Here is a 19,160-nt window from a genome sequence, read left to right on the forward strand (position 1 = left end):
GAAATCAGTAAGTAAAAACTGGTGGTGAAACTAAAATCAAATTGTTTATCTAGGTGTTTTAGCTATATTCCTGCAGTTATTTAGGATCCTAGGTATTTCGCTGTCTAAGCTTGTACACAAATACTCTGGATTTAAAGTGGTATAATTTATACGTGAAGAAAAGTGTCTGGGTATTTTATGTTAGGTAAATCCAACTCCCAAATGTATGATGCTCTCACTGTTTAGGGAGTCACAAATATGGTTTTGGATTCCTGTGTTTCAGACATTTGGCTCCCAGTACTGCAAGAGCTTCAAAGATTCTGTCTGCTATATCCTATAGGATTGGGATCATTTCCATTGGGCTACTTGATAACTTAAAATCCTTCTCGAAGGTCCTCACTATTCTCCACAGCATGGTGACACCTAGTTAAGAAAACTACAAGGATAACCACCACAAGTATATTTTCTAAATAATAAAAACAGAAAATGGTTCAAATACTCCAAAGGTCAGGCAATATCGATGGAGTGAGAAACAGAGCTAATTTTTCAGTTTCATGACCTTTCATTATAAAGAGAAAAGTTAGAAATAAAACAAGTTTTAGATTGCAGTGGAAATGTGGAGAAATGGAGAGGAAACAATGGAATGTCATGATGGGGCAGAGACGCAGAGAGATTGATTGATACTGTTAGAAAGACGGTGATAATGGTATGTCTGTGGAGGCGTCAGAGGCAAATTAAATCTGAAATACCAGAAGAGGGGGCAGAAAACAATGTTGGATATGAGATGCAAGCCTGGAATGGCTAATTATATGAAATTCAACAATTTCACATTGAGTCCTGAAGGCTGCAGTGCAGCAAAGCAGAAGATGAGGCACTGCTTCTCCAACTTATGTTGAGCTTTGTTGGAACGGTGTGGGAGGCCAAAGTCAGAGAGGTCAGAATAAGAGCAAGAAAGAATATTAAAGTGATGACATTAACTCTGTTTTCTTTGCAGAAATGCTGCTGTATCCTCGAAGATTTAAAGCATTTTGTTTTTATTTTAGATTTTCAGCATCTACAGTATTTCACTTTTGGAGTGTTTTTCTTTATGCTTTTACAATGTATTTAAAGCTGGATGAGTTGGGCTGAAGGGTCTGTTTCCATGCTGTATAGCTCGATGAATCTAGATAATTGTGATATTTTACTCAAGTTTTATCCGTATAAATATGTAATATATTAAAATGTTCCTATCATAATTAATGACTGTATGAAATTCAATCATCTGAGGCAAACTATTATTCTCCTTGCTGACAGATACTGTTGGCACGAGTACTAATACTAGTTGTGCCAACTAGGCAAGTATCCAGTCCATATTAATAACAAATGGCATTTCACCCATGTTTGTAGATGACACAAAAAGAGATGGTATCATTGACAGTGAAGACGGTTATCAGGATTTACAGAGGGATCTTGATCAGCTGGGTAAGTAGGCCAAGGAATGGCAAATGGAGTTTAATTTGGATAACTGCAAGGTGTTGCATTCAGTGAAGACAAATCAGGGTAGGGCTTTCACAGAGAATGGTAGGGCCTAGGGAGAGGGACCTAGGAGGGACCTAGGAGTACAAGTACATGGTTCCCTGAAAGTGGTATCACAGGTAGACGGGGTTGGCACACTGGCCTTCATCAGTCAGGGCATTGAGTATAGAAGTTGGGATGTTATGTTGGCAGCTGTACAAGTCACTGGTGAGGCTGCATTTGGATAATGTGTTTGGTTTTGGTCACCCTGCTACAGGAAAGATGCCATTAACCTGGAAATGGTGCAGAGGAGATTTACAAGGATGTTGCCACGACTCGAGGAATTGAGCTATGGAGACAGGTTGAGCAGGTTGGGACTTTTTTTTATTGGAGTGAAGAAGGGTGATCTTATAGCGGTATATAAAATCATGAGGGGCATAGATATGGTCAATGCACACAGTGTTTTTCCCAGGGTTGGGGAATCAAGAACTAGAGGGCATAAGTTTAAGGTGAAGGGGGAGAGATTTAATAGGAACCTGAGGTGCAACTTTTTTTTTACCCAGAGAGTGATCAGTATATGGAATAAGCTGCCAGAGGAAGTGGTTGGGGCAGGTACAATAACAACATTTAAAAGGTACTTGGAGAGGTACAAGCATAGGAAAGGTTTAGAGGCATATGGGTCAAGCACAGGCAAATGGAACAGCTTAAATGGGAATCTTGGTCGTCATGGACCAGTTGGGCCAATGGGCCTGTTTCTGTGCTGTATTACTCTGTGACTCTATGTTAATTATAGTAATTTCGAATCAGCAATCTAATCTCAAGGCTCAGGTAGTGGTTAAAAATCCTACAAGTTTTATTCCTATTATTATCCTATCACCCAAGCCCTAGATTATAGTCTGTAATTTTACATATGTGTCATTGTTGTTCAATATAAAATTCTCACTATGCTCAAGCAACACTAAACAAAATGGTTTGAGCACATAGTTTTAGTTACAGCAAAAGAAACAAGTCCCTGAATTTATATTCAAAGTAAAAAGCAACAGCATAAAAACAATCACCACAATTGAGTAACTGTGACTACTTGTGTTAATCTATACCATTTGGATTGACAGCAATTAGTTAGTATGTAGCACTTCTAATCTCACTGTCCATAAATAAAAGTCCCACAATTGATAAGGAATATGGTTTCACTGAGACTTATTGATACAAATATGGTGATCCCCTGAACCTGGTATTCTTTAAGTCACACTAACCTAGTGCGGCAGGCAAGCAAGCATAACTAGCCTCAATCTGTTCACTGTGTTCACCACTGATCTTGTGCACATTATGCTATTTATGGATGTTAGTACCAGTTTGAACAGTATCTGAATTACTGCAGGAAGTTACAGACTGAATAAGGCAGAAGGTGGACAACTATTATCTAAACAAAATGATAAAATCCTGACTGCGGAGAAAGACAGTCTCGTCTTAGTAAATTGTTCAATAATGGATGTAAATTCTTACACCCAAAATTATTAGGTTTGAGGGCAGAAAAATCTGATGGACACTGGCATATCTGGGTAATTAAAATGGTTACATTGGGAATTAACCTTACAGTTTTTCTCTGTGCCTTTTCCAAAACTTCAGTATCACCAGCTATGAAGAGACTAAAATTGAACAAGTCTGTATAAGAGCAACAAAGGGTGTTCTGTTTCAGTGAATCCACTTTTAGTCTATTTGGTTTAACTGTGACTTAATAAACTTGGTGTGACACTGTGGACAATGATGCAGCAATAGTACCAGATCCTTTACACCACTGGTTTTCATTCTTTTCCCTGAAGATTAGGTACTTGTGCACCATTCACCCTGTGACATCCAAACTTTTCCAAGTTAAAAACCACTTCCCAGACCCGAGACCAATCTCATAACTCATCTATATCTGTCTCATTTCCAAATCCATTAATAAACACTTTCTGCCTATAAGCTCTCAATCAATACTCAGATTACTCACAAAGGTACAGATTTTAATGTTGTTAAGTCATTTGAAAACATTATCAAAAGCTTTATGAACATCAAGGCAATGCCCACCGGAAGTCCCAATCCATTGTCCCAGGATATCTTCACAAAATGCACACTCAACCTTCTTTTGCAGAAGGCTTGTTGACTGTAACTGATGTGGTCTCTTTGGTCTAGGTAATCTTACATCTCATCCCTAACCAGTTCCTTAAGCATTTTACAAATTACTCATGTCAGGCTTGCAATAACAAATCACTTCTGGGCTAATTCTGAATGCCCCTTCCCCTATGATATAGCAATTGGAGCCCAGAGCGTAATTGGCAAATTCTGCTCAATTGAATCATCTGAAACAAGAGAAGCACAGGCACAGTGAAAGTAAATCCAACTGTTGTAATCCATTTCAAAGTTTCATACGCTTCTCATCAAAGGCCAACATATCCACAAGGAACAGAAAGGTGTAGAAATACATTCACTCCCAGTGAAAAGATATCCCGGAGAAGGTGTTTTGTGTGGGGAAGCAGATCTCCTCACCTTCCAGCAAAATGCATAAACCACCCAGAGCAGCCACATAAAAGGATTCCAAAACATTTAACTACTGTTAATTGTTCCAAAAATGTTGATATCATGCAACATTCCCAAAGTGAATCAATTCAAGTATGTGTACTTCTTGATTCTTCGACATTCTTCTTGACATGGTTTGTCTTCAAGAAAAGCAGCACTGTGGTGTTTCACACTCCAACAGCCCAGATTCAATCCTCTGATGCTATCTGCATGGAGTTTGCATGTTCACCCAGTAACAGAGTGGATTTCCCCAGGGTGCTCTGGTTTCCTTCCATGTACCAAAGAATCATTAGTAGATAGGTTAATTGGCCATGGTAAATTGCCCCTAGTGTGTAGATGATTGGTAGAATCTGGGATGAGTTAATAGGGATGTGGGGAAAATAAAATGGGATTAGTATAGGTTTATTAGATTAGTTAGTTCGGCACAACATGGTGGGCCCAAGGCCCTGTTCCTGTGCTGTACTGTTCTACATTCAATGCTTAGTACAAATGAGTGCTTGATGGTCAGCACGGACCCTGTAGGCTGAAGGGCCTGTTTCCATGCTGTCTGACTCTATGGCTCTAACTTCTAACAGGATGCTTTCGGTGTTTTCTGTTGCTTAGATCTGGAACTGCTGTGAGTCAATAGTTGAATGATCCTTGGTGTGGTGTGGCCCACTGGCAGTAATTCAATTTTCAGGGGGATTACAAGAACACACCTTCCACACTGCTGACATGTTTACAACAGAATACTAAACAATCACTAAAACATTAACATGCTCATTTATGAGATGTTAGGCCTCACTGTAATTTAATCATCATTCATTAATCCGCTTCAGATGTATTTAGTTTGCTGACTATCAATTACTGTAAAATTCACAGACATATAGATCCAAATTGCTATAAACCTTATGCAAATTATTACCTTGCACAGAGGCAACTCCCACTTAGGTTAAATGATTTGTCAACATCAAATGATTACACACCTTCCTTCAACTTGCTTCATGACAAAATTCCAGTTAAACCAGAATGCTGTTGTTTCCAATGTCAGTAAAACAAAAACAGGCAGAGAGTATAGAACGCTTTTTCCCAGTGCGACAATGGCTAACACAAGGGGACATACTCTAAGTTTAAAGTGATTGGAGGAAGGTACAAGGGGGATGTCAGGGATAAGCTTTTTTACCCAGAGAGTGGTGGGTGCGTGGAATGCACTGCCGGCAGAGGTTGTGGGGACAGATACATTAGGGACATTTAAGAGACTCTTAGATAGACACATGAATAATAGAAAAATAGGGGGCTACGTGGGAGGGAAGGGTTAGATAGATCTTAGAGCAGGATAAAACATTGGCACAACGTTGCGGGCTGAAGGGCCTGTACTGTGCTGCAGTGTTCTATGTTAACACAATCACTAAGTCATGAAAATTATACTCAAGGCACTGTCACTGAATCTGCATAACATAAGACTATCCAAAATCTTTCAACATGAGGAAAATCTTTTCTTTGTTGTTTATAGGTTTTATAATACATAAAGGAATCAGACATACAAGACAGCAGTAAGGAATGAAGAACACACACTGGAACTGACAAATGGAATGAGTTAATAATAGCCTGGGTTTGTGGTACATAACAAAGGGATTGTGCGTGCTGCTAACCTCAGAGAAACCTGTCCTCAAAGCTTTAGTTGCCTCTGTGGTGTGAACTTCCCCTTTCCTGATGTCATTTGCCGTCATGAAGTTTTGTGAAGGACCTCTGGCGTCCACAACGTCATGTCGTCAAACTGGCTGAGGATTCAATCACACTGAAGAATTCTAACAGACAGCAAACCAGCGTGAAAAGTTCTAACTTTTAGTAATTTTTCAAACACCTTTTCTGAGACTAACTCGTGGATTAAGGTGGATACTTTAAAAATGTAATTTTATAATGCATGGAATTGCGGAATAATTATTCAGAGAGAATTAGATTCCACACACATTAAATTAGTTTTTTGGTTCCTGACAGAATACTCTGTAGTAATCATAGCTCAGCACACCTTTGAAAACAAAATTCCATTCCATTCAACAAAGAATAATATTAGCAATATTTTTCCAGTAAGTGAATTTTCCAACAAAAATAATGACATAACAGTTTACATTAATCCACTGATCCTATGCTGATTGCATTGTTGACCACCACCACCAGTAACTTCTGGATTTCTGCATTAAACTGTATATGTGCATATCCTAGAAGCTGCCATCAGAAATCCTCCATTATAAAGGTGAGTGCTGACAGCTTCTTCATTATTCTCATTGCAAATTCTGGGCCATTACAAACTTATAGGTATTTTTAAGCACAAGGGGATGAATCTTGTTGGAGTGCAGAATTTGTGACCTGTTAGATTTCCTTACACCACATTTCAGCTTGAAAGTGTTTTCCCGTTGGAAGTGCAAGGTAACCCGTTGGAAGTACCAGGTCATGATGGTTCTGCAAGGGTAATGACACACCTGGGACCTCAGTTAACTGTAGGGCTCATTATGTTTTCATCAACTCTCTTTAACCAATTAAGAAAGAGGAAGAATGGAGAAAAAGGATAATTTAGATTCAGAGGGAAATATAGAGAGGGGAAAGAATGACTAGGTTAAAAGAGAAAATAAGGGATACTGAAAAATAAGAAAAAATGTGAAAGCTTGCCATTATTCAAATCCTTATCAATTGGCTACCTGTAGGAATGAAATTGAATAGTTAAAATTGTTCACATTCTGGCCTAGAGGCTGAATAGCAGTGTACTAACAAATCAGATGCTTAGACTCAATTGCACTGTTAATTACAAGTCTTAACTTTCTGTATGAGTCTGCAATTCCAATAATTTTAAAGAAGTAGCATGGGCAAGGTGATCCCGTGCACAGCAAATGGTGAAGTGACGTACATTGTCCTGCATGTTTTGAGAATTCACAGTCCACGGTGCATTCCACAATCCCTTACATTTGTGGGAAAATTTTTGGGATACTTATGGGGTATATCAAGGACACATCTTTCCTGCAAGATATCATTGTAAATTCTCACGACATGATACCAATTCTACTTTGAACCTCCTACAAAAGCTGAATACTGTAGATGCTGGAAATCAGAAATAAAAACAGAAAATGGTGGAAATACTACCTGGCTTGTGGATGCAGAACATCAATGAGATAGGCTCTCTGCATCAGACCCCGGCAAAGGGGCACTGATTCCAGGCAGTAGGCCTGGTCCAGTGCTTATGTTTCAAATCCAAGACCCTCATTTCATCAGAAGTGTGAGAACTTGCAGATTAGACAAGTTTTAAGGTGCAGACTAAAGGAGGGAGGGTCAGCGAAGCAGAGGGAACACCATCTGAGAGAGGGGAAGGCTGGAGTGATTTAATGACAAAAAGGGTGTTAGTGCAAGGTGAAAGAAGTTGGAGGGAAGGTGAGGGGTAGCAAAGGAACAGTAGGTTACTCTCGAGGTATTAATGCAGAATAATTCTAGTTACCAGAGCATAAGGCATAAATGCTGTTCATTGTAAAGTGCAATCACAATGTTGAGTCCAGAAAGCTGTAAGCGGCCTAGTCAAACAATGAGGTCCTAATTCTAGATTGTACATAGGGCTTTGTTGGAACAGTCTCAGAGGCTGATGACAGAGAGGACTAAGTAGGGTGAGATAGAGAATTAAAGTGATTGAACATTACAATTGCTTTATTTCCCTAATTACACTGGAGGAAAAAGCTCATCATGCCTTAGTCTAAGCAAAAACAACACAACGAAGCATGAGAACATAAGAAACAGGAGAAGGCCAACTGGCCCTTCAAGCCTGCTCCGCCGCAAAATAAGATCATGGTTATCCAACCTTGGATGTTTATTCATTCTTCCTTCTGAAGAAGATAACCTCACACGTTCCCACATTACATTTCCATCTGTCAAATTCTTGCCCATTCACTTGTCCATATACCTTTGCAGTTTCTTGTGTCCGCTTCACAACTCACTAACCCACTCATCTTTGTATCATCAGCAAATTTGGCTACCGTACAATATCCCATAATCCATGTACGTAGCTGAGAGCCCAGAACTGATTCCTGTCACATCCTAAGTTAATGATTACCAATTTATAAATGGCCCATTCTTGTTGACTCTCTTTTGTGCTATTTAGCCACTCACCTATCCGTGGCAATATATTAGCCCCAATCCTGTGTCCTTGTATTGTGTAGTAACTTCTATATGGCATCTTATAAAGTGTTTCTGTATATACAGATAAACCACAACTGGCTCCCCTTTATCCAAACTTTTTGTTACATCCTCAAAGAACTCAAGCAGATTTTATCAAACCATTTCATAAACCACATTGACCCTGTTTGATTGTCTTTATCAGAGAGATGCAGGAAGACCTTCAACATTTAAAATAACACAAGTTTTGTTAGCAGCTTTTTGTTATAACAGTGTAACATGTCCTCAGGAGGTAGTAAGTTTTTTATATTGTCTCCACTTACAGAGGAAGGAATGGCTGGCTCATCATTATGGTCTCTGAAGAGTAAACAGAACCATAAAGCTTCAGAAAAGCTATGCTGCAAACTCTTAATTATTTTAAGAGTAACACTGATAAATAACTACAGTTCCATATCTAATTTACCTTCAGTAATGATACCTGCTTCTCCAGTTGTGATCTCTTTTCTTAACATGGTTACATAATGACTGTAATATTATTTTACAGGATTATAACAACACAAACTGTTTCACATTACCTGGTCCCTGCTAGGAAAATATCGAAGGAACAATCCAATAGCAGCTCCTGCTGCCACCCCAATGAGAACTTCAAGGAATCCCCTGAGTATATTGGAAATCATTGAACCTTGGGAAACAAGTGGGATTCAATTAGCTCAGTTCCAAATTATACATATCTTGAAAACCAAAATTAACAGCAGAATCAGCCGCATAGTTGGGACTTTTCAATCGATAATAGTTTTACAATATAAATTACACATTATAATTTTCTTTAGAACATGTAATCTATAAACAATTTCCTTTTCAGTTGCTTATTTAAAAAAAATCAGTTTTTCCAAATATTGATAGGAAAATGCATCGAGGCACTTAAATTTATTTTGGGGTCTGTGATGTTTCAAACATGAATTCTTCCCTAAATATTAATGTCATATTTTAGATCTCAATAATTCTCCCCTCTGCTTAAAATTATAAATGTGGTATTTTGGATACACGTCTTAAAAATTACAAAATTTAATCACCTTACCCTTAAGACTGAGGGCAGACCTGATATAAGTATGTAAAATTATAAGAGGCATAGATAGGGTAGACAGTCAGAGTTTCTCCCCCAGGGTGGAAATGTCAAATACTGGAGGGCATAGCTTTAAGGTAAAAAAAGAGATTTGCAAGGCAAGTGTTTTTACACAGAGAGTGGTAGGTGTCTGGAATGCGCTGTCAGGGAAAGTTGTGGAGGTAGATACGATAGTGGCATTTAAGAGGCATTCAGACGGGCACATGAGTAGGCAGGGGAATATAGACCACGCGCAGGCAGGTGGAATTAGTTAAATTGGCATCATGGTTGGCACAGGCAATGTGGGCCGAAGGGCCTGTTCCCATGCTGTACTGTTCTATGTTCTAAAATCAGGCACAAAATTGTCGAGACCGACTGATTTTATTGAAATTGAGAGCAGTTCCATCGAGTCACGCAGTCTCCTCTTGCTCTTATTCCTTATGTCCTACAAAACCTAACTCTGCCTTTCAGCCCAAATGCCCAGTTTATACTACAGAGGGTTGGCCTTGTATCCTCACCAGCCAGACGGCTATAGATGTTCAGTCAATGAATACAATCAAGACTGAGGTCAGTGGATTTCTGGACACTAAATAAATGAATCAATGGTTATAGGATAGGTGGAGGAAGTGGAGTTCATGCAGAAATGTTGCCATGACCTTATGAATTGCACAGCGGGCATGAGAGGTCATACTGCCTGCTTCTATTCACCTGATTGTCCAGACCCTTCCCACTAACATCCATGACACCCCATGCCCTCTGCCACTTTGAAGGAGTTCGGTTCCCTGGTCCCAACAGATCCATCTTCATCAAAGATGTCCAATGCCTCAGTGCCTCATTCCACACCATGGTGGTCTGAGGGAGCTTCACTTCCTTCGCAGAAGAGGAGGCGAGGCCTGGGGCACCTCAGCCATGATCATATTGAATGGCAGGGCATGCTAGAAGGGTTGAGTGGCCTACTCTCGCTCCTATTGTCTTCTGGAGCAGAGAGCCAACCAGCACCCCCTCAACTACCACCCTCATTTGTCTGGCTAAACCTGTTTGTACGTTGAACAACTTCTTTCTCCAAATCGAAGGTATAGTTATGGGAACTCGCATGGGCACAAGTATGCCTGTCTCTTTGCCGCCTACACAGAACAGTCCTTGTTGACAGGGCTCTCAACCACGTTATTTCCTGCATTTCTGCTCTCACCCTTCCATTCAAAACAAGGATGGGGTTCCCCTTTGTTCACCTTCCATTCCACCAGCCTCCACATTCCATGCAATTTCTGCCATCGTCATAAACTTGAATACCAGACACACCTCCCTTTCCTTCCCCTTCCCTTTCAGCATTCCAAAGGGGCTGCTACCTCTGCATCCCTGTTCACACTTCCATCTCCACCACTTCTTCAAAGGACTCCAATAAATTGGTCAACTATAATTCCCTTTCACAAAACCTCTCTGACTTTTCCTGGACTCTGACCTCTTGCACATTAGCACCAATGACAGCCATGGCTTCAGCAATCTAGGGCAGAAGTTCTGGGATTAAAATCCCACTGCTGCCCATCTGTTGTCTGCATGGTTTGACACCATATAACGCCCAACCACATTTCCGTGAAACATTTTTGGATATTATGTGTTAAGACACCATATAAATGCAAATTGGGAACTACTTGATCACCTCCACTTGCCCTTCTTTTCGTCTTAAATTCCTGTTTGTCCTCCAGACCCAAGATACTAGATTCCTGTCCCAACTGAATGCTCACGTGGAGCCGAGTTATTTCAGCTAACACACACATTAGCTACAAGTTTGTGCAAATCATTAGTTTTGTCAAATAAAAGCAATAAACAGCAGAAAATACTTTTGCACAGTGGGTCAATGACCTCCTCGGCAAGAAACCTAGGGAATAATGCTAAAACAGCAATATTCTGAAACAGACAGCAGAAGGAAGCAAAAATGTGTCCATTTCAACTTTAAAAATATATGCACAAACAGCTCTATGGCCCATGGGTACCCAATTTGAACAGGTAAGCAAAATACAAAGAAATGGCCAATATTTATTTAGGTTTACTTAGTCCAAGAAACAGAAGGAACATTGATTGCAGAGGCCTTCTACTTGATTTTGGCTAGCCATGTTCACCAATGCATTAGACTTGCACACACATACATGTGGGGCTCATTTATGGAGCAGGTGTGGGTGTCCAATGAAATAAAGGCAGGGAATGTAATTCCAAACACCTAAAAGCAAGGTATGACGGTTAAGCAGAAAACACTGCAGGTTAAGCAGCCACTGTGGACAGAACAATACAGCTAATGTTTCAGTTAACTGGGAAATGTTGCTCACTACGATGGGTCAGATTAACCTGACACATTCAGCGAATACTGATTTTAATGCAGAAAATTAGCTGCAGAGAGAAGGACAGGTACTGGCTACTTTTATTTCTCAAATTTGTGTTAATTTAAAAGCATTTAAGTCACAAGATCACAAGATAAGGGAGCAGAAGCAGGCCATAGAGCCATACAACATGGAAACAGCCCTTCAGCCCAATGTGTGGCTGTCAGCCATCATGTACCCACCTATAGTAATCCTATTTGGTGTTGTTATTGGTTTATTCTTGTCACACATAACTAAGATATAGTGAAAAGCTTTCATTTTGTGTGCCAACCAAACATTTATCAGCTACTGGTCTGTAGCCTTTCTTGCCTTGGTGATTTAAGTGCTGGTCTAGATGTTTATGAAATGTTATGAGAGAACCTGTCTTCACCAATCCCTTCCAGATTCTGAGCACTCTCTGGGTAAAATCTTGTCAACTGGTGACAGTCGTTTCCCCATCTTGCCCTCCTAATTTCTTTAATAAACCCCTAAACTTTCTATACGTGCCCAATACTTCCATTTTTTTATTCAACCCTCAATATCTCTTGACACCTATGGTTCCACAGAGCTTTGATATGATCCAGTTGTTGGCTCTATTGCACATGGTGTTTCAATGGCTTAGCACAAATGATGTTCCGTGTTGCAGCTAGTACAAATAATTAATAGCTTACATTTGACAACAACATAATCAAAACAAAAGGTTTTGTCAGTTTACAAGGTTGTCATTCAAATTATGAAATGGTGAAGTCTTTTTATTACATTTGCATGACAAATTACGTACACAAAAAATTGGATTATGGTTCATTAGAAAATTTGAGGGTGACCATAGAACCATACAACACAAAACAGGCCTTTCGGCCCACCATGTTGTGCCGTCCATCAAACCACCCTCACACTACCTAACCCCTTCCTCCCGCATATCCCTCTATCTCACATTCCTCCATATGCCTATCCAACAAGCTCTTGAAACTGTCCAATGTATCTGCCTCCACCACCACCCCAGGCAGTGCATTCCATGCACCAACCACTCTCTGGGTGAAAAACCTCCTCCTGCCATCTCCCCTGAACCTCCCACCCATAACCTTAAAGCCATGCCCTCTCGTCTTGAGCATTGGTGCCCTGGGAAGGGGGCGCTGACTGTCTACTCTATCTATTCCTCTCAATATTTTATATACCTCTATCATGTCTCCTCTCATCCTCCTCCTTTCCAGTGAATAAAGCCCTAGCACCTTAAGCCTCTCCTCATATTCAATACTCTCTAATCCAGGCAGCATCCTGGTAAATCTCCTCTGCACCCTCTCCAATGCCTCCACATCCTTCCTATAATGAGGCGACCAGAACTGAACACAGTACTCTAAGTGTGGCCTAACTAGAGTTTTGTAAAGCTGCATCATCACCTCGCGGCTCTTAAACTCAATCCCGCAATTTATGAAAGCCAACATCCCATTGGCCTTCTTAACTGCTCTTTCCACCTGTTAGGCAACTTTCAATGAATTGTGAATATGAACCCCCAGATCCCTCTGCTCCTCCACACTGCCAAGTACCTTGCCATTTACCCAGTACTCTGCCCTGGAGTTTGTCCTTCCAAAGTGTACCACTCACACTTCTCCGGATTGAACTCCATCTGCCACTTGTCAGCCCAGCTCTGCATCCTATCAATATCCCTCTGTAAGCTCCGACAGCCCTCCACACTATCCACAACACCGCCGATCTTAGTGTCGTCCGCAAACTTACTAACCCAGCCCTCCACCTCCTCTTCTAAGTCATCTATAAATATCACAAGAAGTAGAGGTCCCAGAACCGATCCCTGCGGGACACCGCTAGTCACTGCCCTCTAATCTGAGGGCATTCCTTCCACCACAACCCTCTGCTTTCTACATGCAAGCCAATTCCTAATTGTAAGGTAAATGTCAAAACTGAGACACTACAATACAGAGCATGAGTTCCCTTTCCCCTGCCCCTTCTCCATCCACCTGTTCTTGTACCCTTATACAATTGTGCCCTCTGGTTTATCTTGCATCTTCTCGATCTCCTTATCAAAATATAGGTTTCACCTTTCTCTGCATTAAATTTCATCTGCCATGTATCTGCAGATCCCGACCTGAAATGTTGACCATCCCTCCGCCTCCGAGATGCTGCCTCACCCGCAGAGTTCCTCTGAGAGTTTGATTTTTGTCCACTCCACCAGCCTGATTAATTTACAAATACCTGACATTGCTAATAATGACCTGGTGCATAGTTTAGAATAAATCCACCAATAAAGCTAAATGTTAAAGACAACCATTTCCAAATATCAATTGTCAAAAAATTCAAAACAAGCAAACTGGAAATAAAAGGAACACAAATGCCTGAATTACTGTGGCTTTGACCGCCAAGGTATGGGAGTTTGAGGCTGTATGTGACCTCTGTGTAACAGCTAACAAGTCTTTGTTCACTATAACATACCTGATGAAAAGGCTATCCCAAGACATGTGTTGAAGCCTGTAATGGCTAAGATATCGTCAAAGCTACCTGCAGCCATTAGTAGTGTTGGGATTCCCTTCTCCACCCCATAGCGTTCTTTCTGAAGGAGCAACATGCATGGGACAACCACAGCAGGAGATACTGCACCAATCACAAACCTGGGAAAAGGAAGATTGCAACATTTAGAGCATTTAACAAGTTAGTTGAGTAAGTACTTATCTTGAACAAATTAAAATAATTTCAAGCTGATTTCTGGGAAGCTGAATTGTTTTGAAAGGCTATAAGTATTCACTTTCACCCCTTGAAAGAGATTCCACAATTGATGAGACCTCTGAATTATCCTACATTGTACAATTATCAACATAAAACCTGACATCATATTCAAGACAACCACTTAATCAGAACTAATCACTGACAACAAGAAATTACATGGGCACTTTGGCAAGTTTCAGAGTATGGTCAAAGGAGGGATAGAGATGAGAAGAACTTCTTTTCCCAAGCAGAGGATAGTGGCTCTTCAGAATGCTTTAACCCAGAGACTGTGGAGGATCCATTGCTGAGTATATGAACGTGAACAGAGATCAATATATTTTTTAAGCGAAGCAGAGAATATGGGATTTGTTTACACAAGTGCTTGAGTTAAAAGGTCAGTTGTGATCTTAGTGAAAGGCAGAGCAGAAACAAGGGACTGAAGGACCCCTCCTGTTCTTGCTCAGAGATACTTGCTCAGAGACAACCATCGATCACTTAACCTACAACAGTTCCCCCTTGGCCTCTCCACTGGATCCCCTCATACATGGAAACAGCAATGACAAGGTGGTGCTTTGGACTCTGGCCCATTTCTCTTGTTGTCTGAAATTAATGGAGACTGAGCAGAAACAGGAGAACTGGCTGAGGATTAAGAGCTGGATGCCTTTTATTTCTCATACCTTCCAAATGATTTTTATATGAAACTGAGAAAAATGAAAGCCCCTTTAATTTTAAACAAAAGCAGAAATGCTGGAAGAAGTCAGCCAGTCAAGCAGCATCTGTGACAAGAGAAACCAGTTAATGTTTCCAGTCAGAGACCCATTCTCGGAACTGACGACTCTTTCCCAGTTCTGAGGAAGAATCTCCTGATCCAAACATTAGCTTTTTTTTCTTTCCACAGATGTTGCTTAATTGCCTGAGTTCTTCCAGCAGTTCTGTTTTTGTTTAACATTAAAGGGGCTTTCATTTTGTTTTAGATTCCAGCATCTGCAGTTTTATTTGTTTCCCTTTAATTTTAATTTCATTGCCTTTAGGAATCTTCTATTTCAGTTTTCATTTAAATTAACAAATTTTATTTTAAAATTGCCCATAGTGAATGGCAAGGCCCTGGTGAATATTGTTGAGGGGTACATGGTTCCCTGGTAGTCAGGGCGGTGAAGAAGGTGTATGGCACACTTGCTTTCATTGGCTGAGACACTGAGTGCAAGAGTTGGGACATCTTGTTACAGTTGTACAAAACATTGGCCAGGCCGCACTTGGAGTATTGTGTGCAGTTCTGGTTCAAACACTAAGGAAAGATGTAGAGCATGCAGATAAGATTCACAAGGATGTTGCTTGGTTTGGAAGACTTGAGTTATAAGAAGGGATTGGATAGGCTGGAGACACAAAAGACTACAGATGCTGGAATCTGGAGCAAAAAAAGAGATGCTGGAGGCTCTGCATGTCAGGCAGTATCTTTGGAGGCAAGTGGATAGTCCATATTAAGGGTCTTGACCCAAAACATTGACTATTTCCCTCCTCAGATGTTGCCTGATCTGTTGAGTTCCTCTGACACCTTGTATTTTTTTTGCATTGGATAGGCTGGGTCTGTTTTCCCTGGAGGAAGAAGACTGAGAGGTGACTGATATAAAATTATGAGAGGCATACATAGCCAGTGTCTGTTTCCCAGGTAGGGGTATCTAGGTGAGAGGGAGGAGGTTTAAAGGGAATCTGAGGGGTAAATTTTTCACACAAAGAGTAGCTAGTATCTGGAATGAGCTGCCAGAGGAGGAGGTGGAGGCAGGAACAGTAACAACATTTAAGAGGCATCTAGACAGGTACTTGAATGAGCAGGGCACAGAGGGAGATGGAATTAATGCAGGCAAGTGGGATTAGTATAGATAGGCATGGTGGTCGTAACTCTATGACTCCATATCTGAATTTCCATGACAAATTACAAAATCATATCTAAGATTTTTTTTTTGGTCCCCAGAATTATTGCTAAGATGGTACTGAAAACTCAGCAAGTATTTCATAGTTCACATTGGTAGTTCCAATTCACATTAGTTGTGGTGTTTCACTTGACTGCTGTGACAAATGCTGCAAACAGAGCAATCTGTAGGGGAGGACTAACGTACTGACGGCAGTTTGTGGATTCCATGCTAAACATTGACAATTTCATTGTCATTGCTGCCACAACATCCAAGCTGCTAAGATTCACAAATATGGTTCTAATTAGTTTACTTCCTTCTTGTGCATTAATGAACACAAAGCCATTAGTGCACATTAGGTTGAATTAACTTGTAGACAATTATCTCAACTGTTTTGCTTTTGCAAATACATTTGATGAGTTTCAATTATGTAAGAAAAACCATTATAAAACATAACTGCACTTTAAAATTTCAATTGGAATACTAAGTCCATTATATATTTTATGACAGGCTGCTTTCTCTGTCATAAACTTCTAGAATTCTGAAAGGAAAATATTACGTGGTCCCTGTGCTTCTAAGTACTTATTCTTTTGCTTCCGAGAAAAGCAATTATTAAATTAAACACCACGTTACTGGAACATTAAAATAAATTCCTTAGAAAATTATCTGGAATTCAGTATTTGTAGCTTTCACCCAGTCTAATTTTTGAGAAGTACTTACCCCAGAATAAAACTCCAAGACCAGGGTAGATTCAGTAGGTAGTGTCCAAGAACAGCACAAACACACGCTTCAACAAGACAGGGGCCAAATGCTAGCCTGAGACACACAGCCTTCAATTTCCTAAGAGCCTAATAATAAAAGAATGTGATAACTAAGATAGAGAAAAATATCAATCCAAGCATAACAAGGACAATAGGCTCAATATTAACCCTCTGAGGGATGGTGGTGTTCTTGCTGACACCAGAGACTGCAGATGCTGGAATATGCTGGAGGAACTCAGCAGATCGAGCAGCATCTGTGGGAAGAAAGGAATTGTCGACATTTAGGGGCGAAACCGTGCACCAGGACTCCTCATGCAGGGTTTTGACTCAAAATGTCAACAATTTCTTTCCTTCCACAGATGCTGCTCGATCTGCTGAGTTCCTCCAGCACATAGTTTGTTGCTCATGGTGTTCTTACTGTTGCTTCAGGCAACTTGACTGTGAATCAGAGCTGGGAGAACTCTTCAACCAAGCCTTGTGAGCAGGAGCTGCTCCCAGGGCAGCACAGTTGGAAAACAGCAATCATGCTAAGGTTACATGGAAGAAATGAAAAGGAAAATAAAGAGTACCTAAATTTGGAGACTAGACTTCAAAAAGATAAAGTTTAACAATAAAAGTAGATCCTTAATTCAAAATGAGAGGGTTAAAATATAGTAAATTAGATTATAGGTTAACTGTGAAAAATATGAAAATACTAAATGAATGGTATTCAAGTACACAAGCTTCAAGAACGAGTGGAGCATCTTGAGGTATAGGGGTTCATAGATCAGAAGGTTGATAACAAGGCTGCTCTGTGTCTGCAATTGGCAGTATTGAAGAATGGAGGGAGAAGGTGACAAGGATTCTGAAATAAAGCTTAGAAATAATGCTAAATGAAAAAGTAAAGCATTTTAAGTAGACAGTAACCTGAACTGTTTGAATCAGAATGAATGAGTGTTAATGATGGAAATGGCAGGTTTTGAATTAGTTTCTACGAACAATGGTGGAAATGATGATGTATTACTAATTGGACACAGAGTTAGGACCGAACAGGGATAAAAGGGGAAACATGTGCCTGGTAGGGGAGCTCATTAATGAATACTTTGCTCAGTATTCACCAGTGAGAGAGACCTTGATGATTATGAGGATGGCATACAACAGGCTGATATGCTAAGGCATGTCGATGTGAGGAAAGAGGATGTGTTGGAACTTTTGAAAAACATTGGGATAGATAAGTCACTGGGGCCAGACGAAATTTATCCAAGGCTATTACAGGAAGTGAGGGAAGAGATTGCTGCGCCTTTGGCAATGATATTTGCGTCCTCACTGGCTACAGGAGTAGTGCCAGATGATTGGAGGGTGGCAAATGTTGTTCCTTTGTTTAAGAAAGGGAGTAGGGATAACCCTGGGAATTACAGACCAGTGAGTCTTACTTCAGTGGTGGACAAATTACTGGAGAAGATTCTTACAGACAGGATTTATGGGCATTTGAAGAAGCATAGGCTGATTAGGGACAGTCAACATGGCTTTGTGAGGAGCAGGTCGTGCCTCATGAGCCTGATTAAATCCTTTGAGGATGTGACAAAGCACATTGATGAAGGTAGAGCAGTGGATGTGGTGTACATGGATTTTAGTAAGGCAGTTGATAAGGTTCTTCATGGAAGGCTCATTCAGAAAGTCAGGAGGCATGGGATCCAGAGAAACTTGGCTGTGTGGACTCAGAATTGGCTCGCTTATAGGAGACAGAGGGTGGTGGTAGATGGAGCATATTCTGCCTGGAGGTTGGTGACCAGTGGTGTTCCGCAGGGATCTGTTCTGAGACCCCTGGTCTTTGTGATTTTCATAAGTGACTTGGATAAGGATGTGGAAGGGTGGGTTAGTAAGTTTGCAGATGATACAAAGGTTGGTGGTGTTGTGGATAGTGTAGAAGGTTGCTGTAGATTACAACAGGATATTGATAGAATGCAGACCTGGGGTGAGAAGTGGCAGATGGAGTTCAACCCAGAAAAGTGTGATGTGATACACTTTGGAAAATTGAATTTGAAGGCAGAATGCAAGGTTAATGGCAGGACTCTTAGTAGTGTGGAGGAACAGGGGGATCTTGGGGTCTACGTCCATAGGTCCCTCAAGGTTGCCGCAGAGGTTGATAGGGTTGTTAATAAGGCATATAGTATGTTGGGCTTCA

The 19,160-nt window shown here is 40.6% G+C and overlaps 1 protein-coding gene across 8 annotated transcripts in view; it reads right to left on the bottom strand.

Annotated features, from left to right (window-relative positions):
- Positions 1–19,160, bottom strand: part of LOC127587443 (sodium/hydrogen exchanger 9B2-like) — a 161,414-nt gene that overhangs the window by 28,215 nt on the left and 114,039 nt on the right. For all 8 annotated transcript variants that reach the window (XM_052045808.1, XM_052045769.1, XM_052045801.1 and 5 more), the window contains 3 exons: positions 16,956–17,083; positions 14,059–14,234; positions 8,736–8,842 (listed from right to left, as the gene is read on the bottom strand). In XM_052045808.1, the coding sequence (XP_051901768.1) occupies positions 8,736–8,842; positions 14,059–14,234; positions 16,956–17,083 (411 nt within the window). The remainder of the gene's footprint in view (positions 1–8,735; positions 8,843–14,058; positions 14,235–16,955; positions 17,084–19,160) is intronic.

The sequence above is a fragment of the Pristis pectinata genome, chromosome 2, assembly GCF_009764475.1.
Source record: "Pristis pectinata isolate sPriPec2 chromosome 2, sPriPec2.1.pri, whole genome shotgun sequence".
Taxonomy (NCBI): domain Eukaryota; kingdom Metazoa; phylum Chordata; class Chondrichthyes; order Rhinopristiformes; family Pristidae; genus Pristis; species Pristis pectinata.